The following is a 19,728-nucleotide window of genomic DNA, read 5'->3' on the forward strand; positions in this document are numbered from 1 at the left end:
GATGGAGTAGCTGCTAAATCTGTTTTGGTAGAAAAACAGCTTTTTCTGTATCTGATTGTGCCATGATGAGTAGATATCTGCATACTCCTATGCTAACTTTTCCAGCTCTTCCCGAAGCACAGTGATATCTTTGGCTGGCCTCTTCTTCTCTACTCTCGTCTCTGGGGAGCACTCGACCTCTGTCCTCCGCCCCCTTGCTTCCTCCCCAAGCTCCTCTCCCCACCGATGACAATTTTTTAACTTTCGCGTATTTCAGATATTTCCACAGAAAGAAGGATGGAGGGGACGAGTAGGAGGAGGCATGATGACCAGCCATGTCAGTGCTGATGAGTGGAAGCCTCAGATCAGTGACAGCTGAGAACAACCTTGGCTGAGCAGAGTGATAAGTTAAAGTGCAGAATATAATTGGTGCAGATGCAGAGGAGGGAATATCTCAGTTCCAGGAAGCATGGAATCTGGCTTTTAACAATTACAAAAAGAAAACAGTGGATTAATGACCCTTGGCTGGGGCTTGCTGTCACAGACAACAAACAGACAACTCTCCTCGTGGTTTCCTTTTAATACCATGGCTTACCTGCTGTTTTTGATTACATGTTTTACCTTAATTCATTATAATCAAACATCACACAGTCACAGAAATAAAAATAGTTTAGTAATAAATTCCTATCATAATACAGAGTATCTCCCTGGCTTCTGACAGTGTTGTGAGCCAAAGAACCAATCCCACTGAAAAGCAGAGGAGGCTGTACTTGAGCACCAATAGTAAATTAGCTGACTCTGATTGCATTCAGCACAGGGGAAGAACAGAAACAGAGTTTTTGTCATTGCTGAAGCGCAAACCATATAATAAAAAATGTCATTGAGCAAATAAGGGCTGTGGGTAAGCTAAGCTAACAAGGAAGGCAACGTTACCAAACTCTGCTCTGTGAAACATAGTAAAACCCACCTGTCAAGCAGAAATAGAGCAGCTTTGTGCCTTTCAACTCTGAGGTCTCACCAACATGGCCGAACCAGCCATCAGGACTTCTCTGACAAATCCCAGTCGGCCAGTGGACCATTAAAAAAATCCATAAAGTCTTTCAAGTTTTTACTGGCCGCGTCAGTCTCTTTATGAGCCCTTTCGGTGTACCTGTCGGTGTAGGGTCCAGGCCCAGTGGTTAAGTCCAGTGCTGAATTTCTTTCCCAGTCCAATCTCCACCACTGAAAATTCTCACCGAGTCATTTAACACGGTCATAGTCCTTCTTTTTCAACTCTCGTTCCTCTACCATCTCTTCCTGTCTGTCGTGTAGCACATTAGCATGCGCCGGAATTACTGTCTTTCTCACTTCCACCGCCGCCTTTTATCCTCTTCCCTCTCCTGTGCACGAGCATGATCAGGCCAACCCATTTGTTGTTATCCCATTTACAGAGCCAGGGCTGTGTAGGAACGCCAGATTTTTTTTCAGCACACATACAGAATGGATAACAAACAGATCATGCAAACATATTCGCTGAATTTGACAAAAAAAAAATGTGTATTAGATTAGAATCGCTAACTCTACCTTTAAGGAAAAGTTTCAACCTGCTCGTGGCAGAGAATCACCAAAGTCAATAGGCTTCATCCTCTGAACAAAATTTAATAGAAGTCCATTCAATCAAATCTTGGCCAAAGCGTTGGACCAACTTACTGACCGACTGACATTGCCATCCCTAGAGCTATGCCACTAGTAAATGAAAAAGAAAGAAAATATAATGTGATGCAATAGGAGCATATGAGGGATGTTAGTTCTGTTGCTATTTGTGTCAATGAAATGTCTTACTACAACAAAGAAGGGAAACATTAAAGGATTTTCTCAGTGAACTTGTTACTGTGAGTGATAGTTTCCTTCATGAGAGCACTATTTCCTGCCAGTTTTGGTTATTTCACATTAGAGATTTCTGTATTTGTATTTACATCTGTATTCTTCTCACTGATTTAATACAGGTGGGGCAATTTTATAAGGTGTTATATATTATATTATAAGGAGTTATTTAAACAGCTGGCCAGTTGGTCACTGTCAGTCAAATCTGATCAAACCGCATCCACAGTCCTGATGAAGAAGTTCGGCTGAGATTTGAAGAGCTCTTAAGAATTATGAAAGTGTAGATGTTTTATAACTGATGGTTGCCTATTTAGTCTTGAATATGTAATGTTATAGAGAGTCTCTCTGTTCCTCTGTCCCCTGCACAGATGGGATGAACTGCATGAACAAGGACCACGGCTGCGCCCACATCTGCAGAGAGGCTCCAGGCAAAGGCGGGGTGTCGTGCGAGTGCCGTCCTGGCTTTGAGCTGGCCAAAAACCAGAAAGACTGTACATGTACGTATCACACCTGACCTCAGTGCCTCCCTACATCCCCACATTGACACACACACACACACACACACACACACACCTCAGCAAGTGATAGTACAGCACTTTAGTCTCCGATTTATGTCATGGGCTTGTTTACATTAAAAGTGAATGTGTTAACAATCCTACATGTAGTCAAGTTCATTTTTTCGTAGCATTTTCTGTCATCTGTTTGGTCAGTTGACTTGTCACTTGATTTTACAATTCACATGGCAGAAAGGTATTAACACTTAATTTTATAGACTTGATTTTATTGAGTTACTGTTGCAATGAAGGATCTCAGCTGTTCCTGTGATAAACATCTGTAAGAGCAATGATGGACAAGTTCCAGAAGGCCTTCAACGATAAAATATGAGGGTGGACATTTAATACCAAAATCAGTTAAGCATTTCAGACCAAGCTGAAGGTGCTGAAGGATTCAGTAGAGAGAATTCACGTCTCTAAACTCCCCCTTGCCTCTCCGTTTATCACTCTTCATGCCGAGTGCCTGCGGCCATGGAATTTAGGGCTGCTGTTTTTGAGAAGGGAAAAATAAGCGTTTAGTTACACTTTGTTTGGCAACACATCTTGTTCTCCTCTCAGGCGGTCAGAGTGTAAAGATTGTGAAAGCCTCTGAAAGGCTCTAATGCATGCACTGCTGTGGTAATATTTCATTAGCAGCAAGGGACCCAGTGCTGTGCCGGCCTGTTGAGCATGGCGGCACAGGCCGGTAGTAAATGAGTGATGAAAGAGACGGCAGTTATGTCTACATCATACATACACACACACCTTCTCCTCCTCCCCTTCTTATGTCTTCCCTGTTTGTCTCCATTTTTACCTCTCTCCTTCATTTTCTCTTCGTGTTCTGTCTCCCACATCCTCCTTCACTTTTTGCCTCATCCTCTTCCTCTCTCGCCTTATTTTTTCCTTCTTAGAGCTACCAACTCAAAGTTCAATTAGGGGACTACGAGGTCTAGAAAAGTTCCCAACACTTTACTGAGTTTATTCATTCTTGCTTTCCCTCTTCACCTCAACAAATGTGAAGGGAAATTAGGAGGAGGTAAAAATGTCTCTGGTAGTGAGTGTTTGACAAATCAGCCATGTTTATTATGGCAAACTCTTTGTCAGTTTGTGGTCTATTAAAAAAGTACTACTCAGCAGGCAGTTTCAGGGCCAAGGAACCAAAGTTGAAACCTGGTTTTGTCTGATGGATAAAGGCTTAAGTTCCTGAGTTCCCAAAAAGCTCCAAGGAAAGTTCCTGCACTTACAATCTCTTCAGTGCAATCTCCTGATTCTCACTTTTGTCTCTCTTTCTGTCTCCCACCCTCCACCGCTCTTCCACATCTTCAGCATCCCTTATGTTGTTCAAATACTTTTATAATCCCTTTGAATATTTTTATTTCAATATCTTTGTCATTGATCAAGTACAGTGAGATTAGGTTGTGACTATTGTACTCGATACAATATAGAAAAAATAGAACAAGTAAGATATTATATGTATGAGCCATGCCTGGCAGTTATAGACAGTTTGGATGTGTAATGCAGCAACAGAACTAATACAATATGGAGAAGCAGCATTTTACTATGAAACAGTAAAAACATTATGCGCTGTATAAACAGTATGTAGTTTAAATCATACCAACAGTGCCCAGCTGTAGTAAATAGTACAAACAGCTCAGATGGGCAAAGCAGCTACAAAACTAAAACAGTTTGGAAATGTAGAGCACATGAGTCACACCAGACACCAGGGATCTCATCGAGAGTAACATCTATGGCTTAGGCAACAAAAGCACTTTAGTTAAGGTTAGAGAAAGATGTTAGGCTTGGTTTAATGCAAATAAACACACCGTGTCTGAACCTTCTCTGTATTAAACCAGACCAGGATCTTTCCCTGACCTTCACTAAGTGTTGTGAGAGTCTAAACATAAAGAGTTTAATAATGCAGTAGCAAATACAAGTAGAATATTGTACAGTGAGATACTGCTGTTTTCACGATCAACATATTTGTGACTTGCCAAATATATACCTTAATCAAAGTGCTTCTGTTGTCTAAACCACAGATGATGCTACTGCTGCTAACAATGTAGCTTAATTAATTCAAAAATACATTACCCCTGAACATAATCCAGCAGTTTAATTGCTTAGAAATTTAATTTCTTGGACACAGGGTTCTCTTGTTTTGTGCTACACATGATCAGTGTCCCTCTGTGGTTTCTGTTCTGTAGCTAAATAATTAGCTAGAAAATATCTTGAGCCTTGTGCACGAACACTATACAACCCAAGAATATAACTTAAATGTGTGTGTTGTCTTCAGTGACGTGTAACTATGGAAACGGCGGTTGTCAGCACACATGTGATGACACGGACACAGGGCCAGTGTGTGGCTGCCATCAGAAATACGCCCTGCATTCAGACAGCAAGACCTGCATCGGTAAGTGATGATGGCTTATCAGTTAATGCACACACACACATACCCTAAAGCTGTCACAGCTGTTTGCCCCTAACATCTGTTTTATTATAGAAGGAGGTGAGAAACAGTGCTTTAATAGAATTATCTCCACAGCCAGCTCTGTACTCATTTAGAAATATAATCAATCCACAGTGTCAAAAACATGGATGAGACTCCAACAGTGTAGTGGTGCTGCTGTTCTGAAATGCTGGTGACAAATATGATGCATGATACCTAATTTATGAAAGATGTTGCCTATATATACTGCATCAAACCTGAGTTAGTAGTGTGAACACTTCTCTTCTTATGCATGACCCTCCAAAACAACCACTGTGGGGCTTGTTTGTGTCTTGCAAAATAAAAAAAAATTAATATATACATGATTAATTAGCACTAAATTCAGTTCTGTACAAGATTAAATCAAATCAATAACTAATTTAGAGCACAAACGTTCAATCCACATGTTTTTGATAGCATTATTATTCACAATAGTACAAGGATTTCAAAATTGTACACAAGTTGAACATTCTTCTCTCAGTGTTACCCCTATAATAACTTTGAGGTTCATCCTTTTTCTCCACGTCTTTTCTAAAAAGTCTTAATCTCTGCCTCCATCGTTTGTAAATCCAGGAGGAGTCACAGTGGTAAAGTCTCAGAGCTGAGGAATGAGCAGTAATATGTTTGGCATATTGGAGAAATTTATGTGTTGGCTGGTGGAGAACGAATGACTGACACATCGCCCACTCTGAAAAGCACATTCATCATGTCAAAACTCAGTTGACTTAGTGAGCCCAGCCAGCAGACAGCTCTCTCTGCCCAAAACGACCATTTGTCCATATGACTGTCAACAAGAAGAGTGCCTCTGCATCCTGGCTTTCACACAGAGGATACTCATTCTCATCCTGCTATTTCTCTGATCAGTAGGGGATGAATAAGGTGTTCCAGGTAAGTGGAGTTGTCTGTAACTCTGGTTTTCCCACCTCCTTCCTGCTGATATAAATGTAACAAATAATTTGCAGAGCCAGGAATGAATTTTTATCACTTCTTTGCTTTTGCAGCCAGTCTGCTGCAGCTTGTCCCAATCACACTGGTTGTAGTTTGAGTATACTGGCCTCAAGGGCCTGTAATCCACTGAACACAGACAGGTATTAAGGTACTGACACACACATTTGTAATCTGTAACCTTCATAATTATTGTGCAGAAATGAGTAGTTTGTTCACTGAGATGTAATGTGAGTACTGTATTGGCTTTGATGTTGGACCACCCTGAATATAAGATACATCACCTGGGACAGCTGTAATTCTTGGCTGTTTGACAGATTTTCTCCTCAGTTCATTTCTGCTGTAACTCCTGAAACTCCTGTAGGGTAACCTGGGCCAACCAGATACTTATAGTACTGACTTACTCTGAAACACTCACTATGAACCAACATAAAGGCTTAACAACCCGTAATGCAACACTCTCTTCAGAGGACCTGTTACACTGAGAAAAGTTTTGTCTTATATTCAGGCCAATATGGTATTCACCAATATATTCTTAATTAACTGAAATTACTTTTGTTAAATGAATGGACTTTAGAGCCGTCAAATGACTTAATTTTATTCTCTAAAATTCTAGCATTCAGTTATTGTAGAAGTAGTAACTGAAAATCCCTCTCGCAATTGAATTTGTTGATTCTGATTAATAGGATTTCACAGTCTATTTGTCTTTGCACCTTGACACTGGGTTTTGACTGCTATAGCTGCACACATGTGTAATGCTGTACAAAATAAACAAAGTGGTCAAGCCATGCACAATCTAACCAGGATGATTGGGCTTATAACAATTTTATGTTGATATATGTGTAGCTATATTAAACATTTTGGTTGTTAAAGACAAATTTGTTTCTGTTCTTTTGCTTGAACTAATAATTTTAGGGAATGAATTACTACATTGTGTGCACAACTTCTAACAAAATTCATCTAATAAACACAGGGCTCTGGTAATAGCAATAGTCAGCTCTGTTGATAACAACCAATGATTTAGCACAATAGTAAATCTAGCTACTCTGGCTTTTCCAAAATGCTAGTGCTACAGTACATTTAAGGTCATTTCTAAGAGGTGTTCCTACACTGTAACATTGTAACTACCAACAAACATGAACAGAAATACAATGAGTTTATTTGAACTCTGAGGAAACAGCTCTGCTTCAGTTTGGTTTCATGTAAGATGAGAGTAATGCCCTCTGAATCCAGGTGATACCTAAAAAAGGAAGGCCTCTGTCCTTTTCTAAAATAACCGCTGTGTGGTTTGTCAAGAGTGAGGACGGAATCCACATCAGTTACAGAAAACTTCCAAAAATCCTGGCTTTATGGGTATAATGGAGGTTGACATCCGATAGCCAGCGGTTCCTCAGACTTGGAAAGTTTAGCATAACAAAATGAACTGAGATCAAACCACAGTCTGGACTGATGTCTTATTTAGCTATTTCTTCAAGTATTCAGAATTTGGTGTTCATGGCAGGTCATTCTTAACAGAAATCCCTGAAGCAGTAATCACTTAAGTTCAGAGCTTGGAATCAGCAATTTGCATTGACTGCCAGAATCTCGAACCTGGCAGGACAACAGGTCACCAAATCTCTGTCCAGTTAATGAGCTGCTTGGGAGTCCATGTGACTTCTGTTTACAATTTCTGGCTCATTTGTAATTGGGCAGTGTAAACCTCAAGGAGCCTAAATCAAGTAAAGTTTTCCATGTGGTCCAAACCTAAGAAAACAGAGTGTGAGTGTGATTTAACACTTTGTTACATGTACCCTGGTCAGATTCTAACCACCTTCCTAACTAGAAGACATATAGTTTTCTCATCCCTGACTTTGACCTGAGAGACAGGTCAGAGTGATGTCAGTGCTGTAGATGACACACACGGACACACAATTATCTGATGTCATTTGGATGTGCTTCCTGCTGTATTCAAACACTGGAAACACCTCCCTCTCTCCCTCTCTCTCTCTCTCTCTGTCTATCTCTGTCCTCCTTTCTCTCTCTCTCTGTCTCTCTCTCTGTCTCTCACTGTTACCTCTCGAGCAGATTGCTGGCCTGCTTTTCAGCAGCACCAGGTTTTGACTGCCGATAACCCTTTTTTCTTTTCAGCTGCTCTGAAGAAGTGAAACGCACCATCAAGAAAAAGCTGCGAAGAGGAAACCAAATGAGAGCGAGCAAGAACCCTCCTCTCCCTCTTTTCCTAATGTCGTGTGTCTTTTCTCTCTCTCTATCTCTCTCTCTCTCTCTCTCCGTCTCTCTTGACGAGAGAAAGGACCCCTGTGTCTGTGATCCAAGACTGCCAACTGCTCTGTGGGCCAACCTTTAATGCCTCCACCCCCCTCTCACCCTTTCTATATAGCGCTGCCCCTCTGCCCCCGTTTCCTCCCCTCCTCCTCCTCCTCCTCCTCCTCCTCCTCCTTCTTTTGCTTTCTGGTGATAGTACCTGATTGCCTGTCTTGTCTGAGCATCCATGTTAAAACCAAATCAGGTGGAAATAAGGATTAATACTCAGTGCACAAGAGGAAAGAGTGACTCTGGGAGTGGGGGTGGGTGGGGGGATGTCGGGGTTGTGGTGGATGGGTGGGTGGGTTGGGGACTCTGTGGTTAAAAGCAGATATCTCAATTGCAGCCTGATCTTAAATGAAGCTCCCACAAAAGCAAACCTAACCTCCTCCTCCAGCTCTCTCACTACCTCCTCATCCTCCACCTCATCACGAGCGCCGAACAAAAAGCAGCTCACTGAAAACCAAAAACGCGCCAGCACCAAAATGACCTCCATGCCTCATCCCCACCCGTCAGTCTCTGCTCCATACATCTTGATAGAGGGGCAGGGACGTGCATTGCTCATCTTTCTTCACTCTTATAACACGCCATTCCTACTGCATGTGTCCACTCACGTGTGCCATACTATCCATTCGTCTGCCACTGCCTCCTCCACTAATCTCTCTGTCTTTGTACTTGTGTGCTTGCCCCAGCTGCATGGGAGAGCCTGCACTATGTTTGTATGGTTTCCTTTTCCTGTTTTCTTTTTTCTTTCATTTTTCCTGTTTTTTTTTTTTTTTTTTTTAAATCGAAGAACATTTTTATTGTTATTATTGTTTTTAGCAACTCTGGTCCTCCTATTTCCTTCGAGTGCATTGGTTTTTTTTACCATTCTCTCCTAGCTGTAGTTGTGTAGAGTGGTTAAACTCTTTCCCCTGTTGTCCTGTGTAGGTCTGGCTCTCTAAAACACCACCCTCTGTGTGGGCCTCCAGCCACCTCTTAGTCCCATAGACTCTTTAGGAGTAAGTGGCTGGGACTCCTCTCTTCCCACCTCCTCTCAACCTGTCTTACACATCCACCTCTCTCATACACACACACACACACACATTTTACCTCCCTCTCTGACAGATTTTTTCACACGCTCAAGCAAGCAGACGCTTACAAGCACGCACACTGGTATGCACAGGCTCTCGATTCAACAATCCGACACACACACACATTCACCCGTTAGCTGAGCACCAGAAAGCCTCCATTCATCCCTGAGGGTACTTCAGAGAGTCCTCCACTTTGTCCATCAAGCGCCTGAGAGGAGAGAGAGAAAATGGTAGAGGGCTAGGGCCGGGGAATGGAAGGGATGTTAATTACCCCAATATCCAACCCCCCCCACCCCACCCCACCACGCCACTGGAGTGTGTACATCAAAGGCCAGTCCTATTGCCGCCACTGGCGTCCATTCACAGAGAGATGCTCATTCAGGCCCTAATGACTCAAACCCAGAGAAAGGCCGCTTCCCTCTCCTAGCCCCATCATCAAACCCATCATCCCCAACACCACAGCGCACCCCGTCACCCCCCTCCCTCCCCTCACCCCTCAGCCCTCCCTGCCCTCCCACCTCCCCTGCCCAGCTTTGGGAATGTGGTTTTTCCAGCGTTGACTGTTAAAGCCAGTTGTGATGTGTTCCATAGACAAACAGGCAACCAGCGCTGCCCCCAGACTACCTCCTCCTGCTATTTTATTTCTCTGCATGCACCCCCCCCTACGCCCCCCCCTTCAGACCCCATCTCTCAGTGTGTGCATCCCTCCTTCCCTCATATACCTCTCCCATGATGGGCCTGATTTTGTGTTTTTTGGTCCCTCTCTCTCTCCCGCTCTCTCTCTCTTTTCTTGTTTATCATTTTCCTCTCAGTCATCTTTCCATTGCTCTGTTCTCCGGACACTGCTGTCTGACCTCATGTCCTCCTCCTCCCCTGCACCACCTTTTCTTCTATTTCTTGTCATTATTGTCACCTACTTTTCTTCGCTTCTGCCTCTTTGCCCACATTTAAGGCAGCTTGTCTTGGAAATGTTGGACATGTACCCCCCCCCCCTGTTTTTCTTGTCTTCCTCCTCCATCCTAATGCGAGGAAATCATTGCTGACAAAGTGTGGCTGTTTGATATGGAAGACAGAAACTCCATCGGCGACAACAGCAATGTCAACATCAGAACTAAAATCCCCCAAAACGTTCACCCCAACCCTACTCCATCCCCCCAAACCCCACACTTCTCTCTTTTATTTTTATTTTTTTTACTTTTTTCATATTTAAGCCCTGAACCTTTGACCCTCCCCTTTCCCTACCTACCCACTTGCCTACCAACTGCTTCATTTTGTAAGCTACACACTGATACTGATCATTTTCATTTATTTTGTTTTATTCTTTTGATTTCTTCTGGGGGATTTATCATTTGTTTGGAGATTAACACTCTAACAGGGATTTTGGCGCTTCTTCATCGCTTCTTGCTTCTTGGCTTTGTTTTTTTTTTTTTTTTTTTTTGCTCAAACGCCAAGAGGGGCTGAAGGTCTGGTCATTTGGGCTTCTCATTAACCTGCTGCTCACTGTTTGTCCCCTTGTCACTTGTGTTTTAGAGAAAGATGAGGCTGCAATTGAGAGCTCTGAGTTCAATGCCACGTCAGTAGCTGATGTGGACAAGCGGGTGAAACGGCGGCTACTTATGGGTAACTCTTTTCTTCCTCTTTCTATATGTTGCCATGGCGCTTGTGCTTGTATCCCCGACTCTACTCCTCTCCGTTCCTTCTTGTCCTCCTCTCTGTCTTTATTTGATCTTTTTTTTTTTTAATTTTTTGCTTTTTTTGTAAACCTTTGGTGCCCACTGTGTCTACTCCCACAGTCACAGTTTTGTTACGACTGTATCTAACATGATGAAAAAGGAGTAAAAGAGGTCGCTGTTTCCCTTTAAACCCTTCCTCCCCAACTTTACCTACTGAAATTTCTGGATGGCTCCAAAGTTTTCTCATGAACTAACTTTTACTTTTCCAGTTACACCTCACTCCAAATGTTTTGTTTTCCAGTCCCATAATTGTTTATTACTCCAGTTACAAAACAGGATATGTTAATAGCAAAACCCCTGAAAAACCCACCTTGCCCAACAATTCCAGAACTTCCAGTTTTGTGCTGTACTTGGCAGAATATTCTCAAAATCATAATCTTCAGTAGCTGCAGTAAAGACGAAGAAACACCAGTCCTAAGATATCCCAGGGTGCTGGTGAAACTGTCTCCGACATTCCAGTTCTCTCTACTCGGTGAATCATTTGTTAGGCATTGTATTCTATCAAGGTTAAAGTCTGCAGTCTGGGCAGCTCTGTAACCAAATAGATGTTTGGTCTCAAAAGATGTTTATGTTGAAGTCTGCAAATAACATTTTTATTATCAGTTGTGTTTTTCACGATTGTGCAGTGTTTGTATTTTGGTGGGATGATTGCAAGTGAAACAAGATGGAAATAGTCAAGTGTTGCTTTGCCTCTGGGGCTGCATGAACCACCCTCAGGAACTCACTGGACCACACTTTAGGAACCACTGGTCAAACAGGATCCAATCTGTTTTTCTAAATCTAATCCATTGGGTGGATTACTACTACAATAAATGTCAAGGGATAGCTATTAATGAAAATTAGAGAATCAGTGACTGCCAACTCTTGTCTTGGGTCTTCAAAGCTTTACATTAATGAATGTTTTTTCTGTGACTTGTTCAGTCAGGCTAATAAAAATCCTCTGCTGTCCTCAAATTTAACCTTTCTTTTATTTTGTAAGACTAAGGGACATCAGAAATCCCTCCTGGTATCAGTTCTCCAAAGCAATGTGCTGTATAATCTGTAGTGTATTAAACCATGTTCCATACTTACACACGTTTCATTTCAGTTGGTTCTCACCAGTATGGGTTGGAGGAAGAATGGAGCATTTGTTTTCAGAGATGCTTCAGCATCCCTCTTCTACCTTTCTGTTTCTCTCTCCCTCAGTCACCTTTAACTAAATATTTTATTTCTCCTCACTGGCTTAACCATGACTTCACCTCCCATTGTACCAGCATGTCACCTGCCCTGATGACGTTCCATTTGTAACTTGTAGTGGGTTGTGCATCATGTATACCCCACTGGGATTACATGGGAAAACCTCCCAAAAGGGATTTAAGTTATTAACACCTGTATGGACCTTTTTTTCTTTTCAAACTAACCCCTCCATAATGATATCTGGTTCACCCACAACAACAATTGTTACAGACATTTTGGACATAAGCCTGGTCTAAGGTTTGAAAGGCTTTGTGGACATTATGGCAGCCAGATGAACTTCATTCCAATATAACAATGAATGAAACACAATGAAACATTATCCCATAACAGAATAAAGTTTGCGACAAAATGAAAAGTCAAGCACTCTTCAACCAAAATTTGGATTGAGCATTGAACATACACCAAGTTGGACTCGTATTAAAGGTCCCATATTTTAGAAAGTGAGATTTCCACGTCTGTTTTGATTATAAAGCAGGTCTAAGGTGCTATATACCCTGAACGTATGAAAATGCTCAATCCATGGATGAATGTACACAGTTTGTATCTAGAAACTGTGCTTCTAAAGGAGCTGGACTTCCTTAACTCTGTGATGTCATAACTATATAGTAACTGCCCTCAGCCATGCCCCCAGCACGGTCCATCTGGACCCACTGTCCAACCTTTTTGTTTTGGTTGTTTTCACCTTAACAACACTACACCGAGCAGTCATTCTGTCACTGAGCTATCAAGCAACAACATGGCCTTCCCAATTGTAGTAACATTAGAATAGTATTTTTTAAATACCAGAATATTTTAGTCAGCGCCTACTGGTCAACATTTTCCTCAGCGGTGGCCATTGCCATTTGCATTTACCATTGAGCTGTTCCAAGCTGCAGTAGGCTAGCAGTCTGTTGCCTGTGGCTTGCCTGGCCATGCGTCACTCAGAAAACAGTCAGCCAATGAGATGGCTCAGATTTTTTTTAGAGCTCCAGAGAGACGTGTAAGAGAGGAGATGTAAACTATACTGAAATGGTATAAACCTCTAATCTAATTTATGGGTATCAAAACTTAAAGTAAAACACATGGAAAGGTGTAAAGTATGGGACCTATAAAAGTGAAAAAGAGATGCTTTACACAGTTGACTGAAAAAGTGCACTGTTAATAGAAGTAAATGAATTATAAAGTTGTAGCAGTGTCACTGTATTTGGAATTCACTGACATGGATAAACATGAATTCATCCTGTAATGTATTTTGGTACTAACCATAGCCTCTTACTGAGCCAATCAATTAAAGTTGAAACATGCACATATATGAGCCTCCATCATATCTATGTGCACAAAGGAACACGTGTGCATGCATGTGGTTGCTTAGAGCCTAGAGGCCACCCCAGTACTGCGCTGGCACAGCCCGAGCAGCGTCAATATCTTAGATTTGACACTGCTATCAGTTTGTCTGCTTCCTCTGACATGCTGCGTCCCTGTCTCTGCCCCCGCTGCCATTGCAGCACAGACAACACGCTCATCAAGACAAATTGAACTGCGGCTGAGGCTCTAATGAAAAGGTGCTGCTGAAACGAGGACAGACAGGAGAGAGAGAAGTACCGAGACAAAAAGGAAAGAAAGGTCACAAGACAGGAGAGAGCGTGGGCGACTTGATGAAAAGTCATTCTGAGACTTCATGATGTTGATTTTGAATGAAAAGCTGTATCAGGAGCCAGGTGCTGGACACATTTGAGCAAAGTGTCAAAAGAGAGACTCAGTGGTGCATAGTCTCTGTGGCCCTGGATTCCAAATAAACCTTCACCTCAGAACAGATGGAGCTAAACTGAGTGTATTTCTGTGTAGGTATGTGTGTAGGTGTATCCAGATACTGTGATTACAGGCCAGAGCTATGCTGACTGACAGCCGATTTAGGTGCCCATCATGGTGCAGTGGGGATCTTGTTGCGCACTGAGAGATGACCGTGCCTCTCTCACCTTTTACTAATAGTGCAGCAGTTGCTGTTACTTGGCATGATGCTTTAGTTTACACAGTGAGCGTGGTTTTCTCTCTCATGCTGTCCAGCTTTAATCAATAGAACATGTGTCCTCCTCTCGCAGAGAAGGCGGTTTGCAGCAGTCAGCATTTCCATGCGAGAGGTGTGACAGACATGTGTATACATACTGTCTTCTCTGTCATTCCTCTGCCCTTCCCTGACATATTGTAATCCCTACAGAGGAAGCTGCCAGTCTGCAAGAGGAAAGCTGAATTCAGTTGTCTCTCATCTAGAATCCTCTTAAAATTCTGCATCATTTCACATATGTTACCAATTCCTACTTCCTCCCTTCACATCCATCATATTGACAAGTCTAAGTGCTGGACAACCAAAGAGTTTCCTTGAGTAAATGATGGTTAGTATTATGATCTGAATTCATATAGTCCCTGTAATACTGGTGTCATGATAACACAGTGACATATATAGAAATAAAATAAATACAGTTGGCATTTTTAAATGAACACTTCTGGTAATAGTCAAAAAATGTAGGAAATACATTTATTTGCTCTCTTGCTGAGATTACAAGTTGTAGGTTTTACATATGAAGGTACAGGCAACAGCCAGGTATCTCAGCTCTGCACAAGACTGCAAACAGGGGGAAACAGCTAGCCCTGCTAGATCCAAAGGCAGGTGAAAATTGGTCTTAATAATGCGGAAATATGCATGGTTAGATGGAGGGTGTGGAGGTTTTGGGGAGGGGGGGGCTTGTCCAGCACATAATTCATGCCCAGCGGTGTGTCTGTATTACCCACCCTCAGCCTGGCCTGAAGGCTGGATGTGCCCTGCAGAGAGAGGAACTCTGAGGAGGACTGTGCTCATCCTCTGCTAATGATAGGGCCCACTGTACTTGGTATAAATCACTCTGGCCCATAAACACCACCTTCACATGCATCAAGCCCACTCCCATGCACATACAGCTCACAACACACTCAGAAACCTTATTGACTGTATACACCTGTGCAGGCATGTAGATCTTAACACAATACACATTCTCACACACACTCTTGACAGAGACCCAAGCTGGAGAGTGCAGAGGGGACAGGGCTCTGCTGTCATACCCTACAGGGCCAATCAGACAGGCTGCCTGGATGATGGAATACCTCTCATTCCAGCCAACGCTACAACGCAACTAAGAAACCTCCTGCCCTCATTCCTGAAACTTCTCCATTTAAGACAGTTTTGCATTTGAAACAGTTTAGCTATCTCTCCTCAGAACTTCTCCAAAGAGAGAACTAGACACAAAAAAGATTGCGAATGACGAACAGAGAGCTTTGACGGGTAAACACAGTGAGGAACTAATGCAAGCTAGAAAACAGAGATTAAGGGAAAAGCCGTGAGACTGATGTTGTTTGGAGCTGCTCGAGGGAACACAAACAAATGTACAAATACCTTCCTGTTTCTTGATAGAAACCACTGGCTGCCTTGGCTCTGATGTGTTTGTGACTCTGCATTCTAAAAGGGCGTTATGCTAATGCCTTGACCTCTAGATGTGGATGTGTTCCCCAGTCTCAAAGGGTTTTTTTTTTTTTTTTTATTTCCCTCTTCACTTCACACAGGCACACAATCTCCTGGCATTTTAATTAAAAGGCAAAAGCTGCAAGAAAGAAGGGAAACATGATTTACATTTACTAATTCTAAGATGTCAGCTTTTGAGGAACTAAGGAAAATAGATCTAATGATGTCATGTTTTGAATTTGACCAGTGGCCATTTATAAGCCTAAATTAGAAGTGCCTTAACTCTTAGTTCATGTAGTCTTTCACACAACAGCAGTAGACAGACAGACTTGGATTTTTTCTGGAATTACTGAAGTCAAACCCTCCAAAACCAGAGCAGTTACCAAGTGAAACTTCCTTATTAGGTGTAGATTTATTAAATCCCTTTCAACAAACATGAGTCAACATCAAATTTCAGCCTCTTCAGCACTTCGAAAGACCTATTGGGAAAGTGTGTGCTGAGCTTTCCTAAAGCAACAGTGGCTGGGCAGGTGAGCTAGAGTTACCATGAGCTTGTGTTTGTTTTGGGATCAGCTCAGGCAATATTCACAAGTCCAAGCAAACCTTATCTGCGCCACGTACAAGAACATTTTTCTGGAGGAAAATATACACGCTGGTTCTGCCGAGAGTCTTCTAGACTTACAGCACTTTGCACTAACTTTATTTTTCCATCTACTTACCTTAACCCTACCTTTTATTTGTGTTAACTGATTTCTTGTCACTTTTGGAAACAGGACCGACCTCTGGGCCAAAGAGTTCTTCACCCTCCTTTATCAGCACAGTGTCATGTGTTTTTGTTTTTGTTGTATTGATACAGTGCTGTCATCGATAAACAAATCCTGACTGTGACTTCCTGTGTGTATGAAAATTGTATTTATCTCTATATAAAACTCTCTACTCATGAAAACTGGGGTGTTGTGATATAATTTCCTCATCTGTGTGTTGACAAAGCTACATGAAAAAACACAAGAACACAGCTGTTGTTTGATTGTGTATTCTCCTACTGCATGAAGCTTTGTCTCAACCCACATCACCTTCAGTGTCTATAGTTTCTTTTTCATGATATTTGAGAAGCGGGGCTCACATGTTAACACGTCCTCCCTCTCTCTCTCTCTCTCTTTTCCGTCTTTGTGCTGCCGTCTGCAGAGACCTGCGCTGTGAACAACGGTGGTTGTGACAGGACATGTAAAGACACGGCCACAGGGGTGCGCTGCAGCTGTCCCGTGGGATTCACTCTGCAGCCTGATGGCAAAACCTGTAAAGGTCAGTATAGACGCAAAAGTGTATGAGTATACTTGTGTGTCGCTATAAGGGTCAGTGGTGCACGGCTCCTGTTCACTGAGCACTCTGTGCGTGCAGAGGAGGCCAGGTCCACCTGAGTCTGCTATGACTGGTATCTGAGTGATCCAGAGCCAAACCCGACCCCGCCGTCCACTTCACTTCCAACTGCACAGAGCTCTGGTCGCGGTCACTGGCGCTGCTGCCGCTTGTTGTTGTTGATTTTGCCGCCGAGCATTTCTCCACTTCCGACAGCCCGCCGGTGACGTCAATGACGGTGGTCCGAGGAGAAGGCCTCTGAAGCGCAGGCCTAAACATCCCAAACAGATTATTATAGGGTTTTGGCTTTCCTCTAAACAAACAGTCTCACTGAATGAGGCTGACCTGTGGGTTCAAGCTGAGTCAAACACTGGGTTTTACAGGCAGCAGTACTTTATTCTCCCTGGGGCTTGACAAAGCCGCAGTGAGAGGGCTGTGAGTAGGCATTCTGTTTTGGAGTACGGTCACATGTTCACAAGCTCAGTGAGAAATTTTGCTGGAAAGTATTTGGAAAGCATGGATTAGTGCTTCTTCTAGATGACAATATTCTTAACAGTAATGCAATGAGGGTGCTGCTTTTGTAACTTTATATGTAGCCAAAGGTATATGATGTTGGCTTGAAGGTGGCCTGGTTACCTGCTATTGAACTGGCATGTTGTGTTGAAGGAACAGTGCCTTTCACAGGAAAGGTATAACACAATGTCTGCTGAATACCATTGGACCTATGAACCTGATGCAGCTCGGGTAAAAAAAAAAGCTCATTATAGCTCAATTCAATTCTGAATATATAGATATGATGCACACACACGTTTGAAATCAGTGCAGTTTACAGTTTTGGGTATATAAACATATCTGATAAATCTATAAATCTGTTCAGAAATCCTAGAAAAAAGAACTTCATAATCATCACATTCGAAATTTTTCAATACACTCAGTACTCTATCCATTCCTACACTATTCCCTATCCTATTTTGAAAAGTATGAAACCTTTAGGACGTAGCCTGAAAACAACAATATAATGTATGTCATAACTAGCTAAAACATGATGTGACTCTGCTGAAAGCCTGTAAATAAAGGGAGTGGTAACCAAGCAAATACATAAAGGGGTTAAGTCTAATTTGGAAACTTTCCATGTTTTACATTTCAGTGCAGCAGTACATGCCTTTCTATTCCCTGAAAAAAACATTTTGTATTTAACATTGTTTGAAATACAAGTTCCTTCAATTTCCTTTATAGATTGTAGTTTATCTGTATTATGGCTTTAACGTGATGATGATGATGATGTTGTGTGTGTGTGTGTGTGAGTGTGTGTCCGTCTGACTGCTCTTACAGATAGAGAGATGGAGCAGTGGGGCACTTCAAACCACATGTGACGGGAAGTGTTCAAGGAGATATGAGATATCATTGCAAAGAGGTGTAGGTCATGTGACAGTGACATGACTGTTTACGTGTTAAAATCTGGGTGCCTTGTGTGATGTGAGCGTGCTCTTATAAATTGTATAATACTGTCTGTGTGTGTGTGTGTGTGTGTGTGTGTGTGTGTGTTCTGGAATATGTGTGTTTGTGAAATGAGTGTCAGGCGGTTAGAGAATGTGGCATGTAGGTGTGTGAAATCCTGGAGCCGGAGCTGTCTCAGGCCTGGCAGGCAGACGACGCGTCGGCAAACTTTGAGATGTTTGAACAGTGAGGCCCACACTGGCCACTGTCTCTCTCTCTCCCCCCCTCTCTCTCTCTCTCTCTCTCCCTCTTTCTTTCTCTTTACCTCGTACACTCACACAGACAGCACCATCCAGCTGCAGCTGTGGTAAATACATCTAGAAGACAGGACAAATCAGTCAGTTCCTCATTTGATGTAATAAACACAAGAATACAATGTAATTATCATAACTGCCATGCTAGAGATCATGTTGCATTAGATCAACATATTAATCAATCATTAAGGTGTAATTTAATCTTGTCCTGCAGAGCTTGAAATCCTAAAATTCTCCTCAGTTACATTGGAAATAGAGCAAGTCCTCTTAGTTAAATGGGAAAACACATAGTTAGTGATACTCTTTAAGAGAATACCCTATAGAAGTGTTTTCTGATCTAGACATGAATCAGTTTTAGGATGTTCCCATGCTATGGTTACAGTTTGGTCAGGTCTAGGCATGGAAATGACCAGGGTTAAGCCTAAGGAATGACTGTGGTCACAGTACGGAAACTGGAAATGAACACTGGTCTCCTGTGTTAAAGTCCTCCTTCCTCTGTGAACTTTGTCACTCAACAGCAACATCACCAGACTTCCTCCTCTGCTCCCTTCGTGAATTCTTTTTTGCACTAGGCTCTGTCACTTGACCAGAGGGAGATGCTGTATTGGGGCAATGCTGCCGTTCCTCTTGGGAGCTCTCTCTCAAACAGAGTGAATTACTGGATTTGGTACATGTTCAAAATTTAAATTAGCAGAAACACATATTACTGTCCCAAGAATTTGGCTCGCCTGACGTGCATGTTGCTTGCTGGGAGAACATCTTGTCTGCTGCCCTGATGTCAAGTTCAAGCCTAGCAGCCCGTGCGAATAGTACCATTCTGTCTCCTCAGGTGATTTGTGGTCCTGACAGAACCCGGCATTTACAGTGGTGGAAAAATGAAAAGTTCCCCCTCTGTTTTTGGGCCTGAGCTGAGTGGGGAAGATGAATAGGCACGCAGTCCAGCTGTGCCCCGCCTACTTAATTTGGCTGTGGATCAGCCCCCGGGCTTCATAAATCCCTCAGCGGGG

The 19,728-nt window shown here is 42.5% G+C and overlaps 1 protein-coding gene across 4 annotated transcripts in view; it reads left to right on the plus strand.

Moving 5' to 3' along the window:
- scube1 (signal peptide, CUB domain, EGF-like 1) overlaps positions 1 to 19,728 on the plus strand; it is a 99,523-nt gene that overhangs the window by 49,435 nt on the left and 30,360 nt on the right. For 2 of the 4 annotated variants that reach the window (XM_018697181.2, XM_051077534.1), the window contains exons 5-8: positions 2,211 to 2,339; positions 4,666 to 4,782; positions 10,707 to 10,796; positions 16,800 to 16,916. In XM_018697181.2, the coding sequence (XP_018552697.1) occupies positions 2,211 to 2,339; positions 4,666 to 4,782; positions 10,707 to 10,796; positions 16,800 to 16,916 (453 nt within the window). The remainder of the gene's footprint in view (positions 1 to 2,210; positions 2,340 to 4,665; positions 4,783 to 10,706; positions 10,797 to 16,799; positions 16,917 to 19,728) is intronic. The other 2 variants (XM_018697183.2, XM_051077535.1) reach the window with 1 other exon arrangement.

The sequence above is a fragment of the Lates calcarifer genome, linkage group LG18 (genome assembly GCF_001640805.2).
Source record: "Lates calcarifer isolate ASB-BC8 linkage group LG18, TLL_Latcal_v3, whole genome shotgun sequence".
In the NCBI taxonomy this organism is placed as follows: Eukaryota; Metazoa; Chordata; class Actinopteri; family Centropomidae; genus Lates; species Lates calcarifer.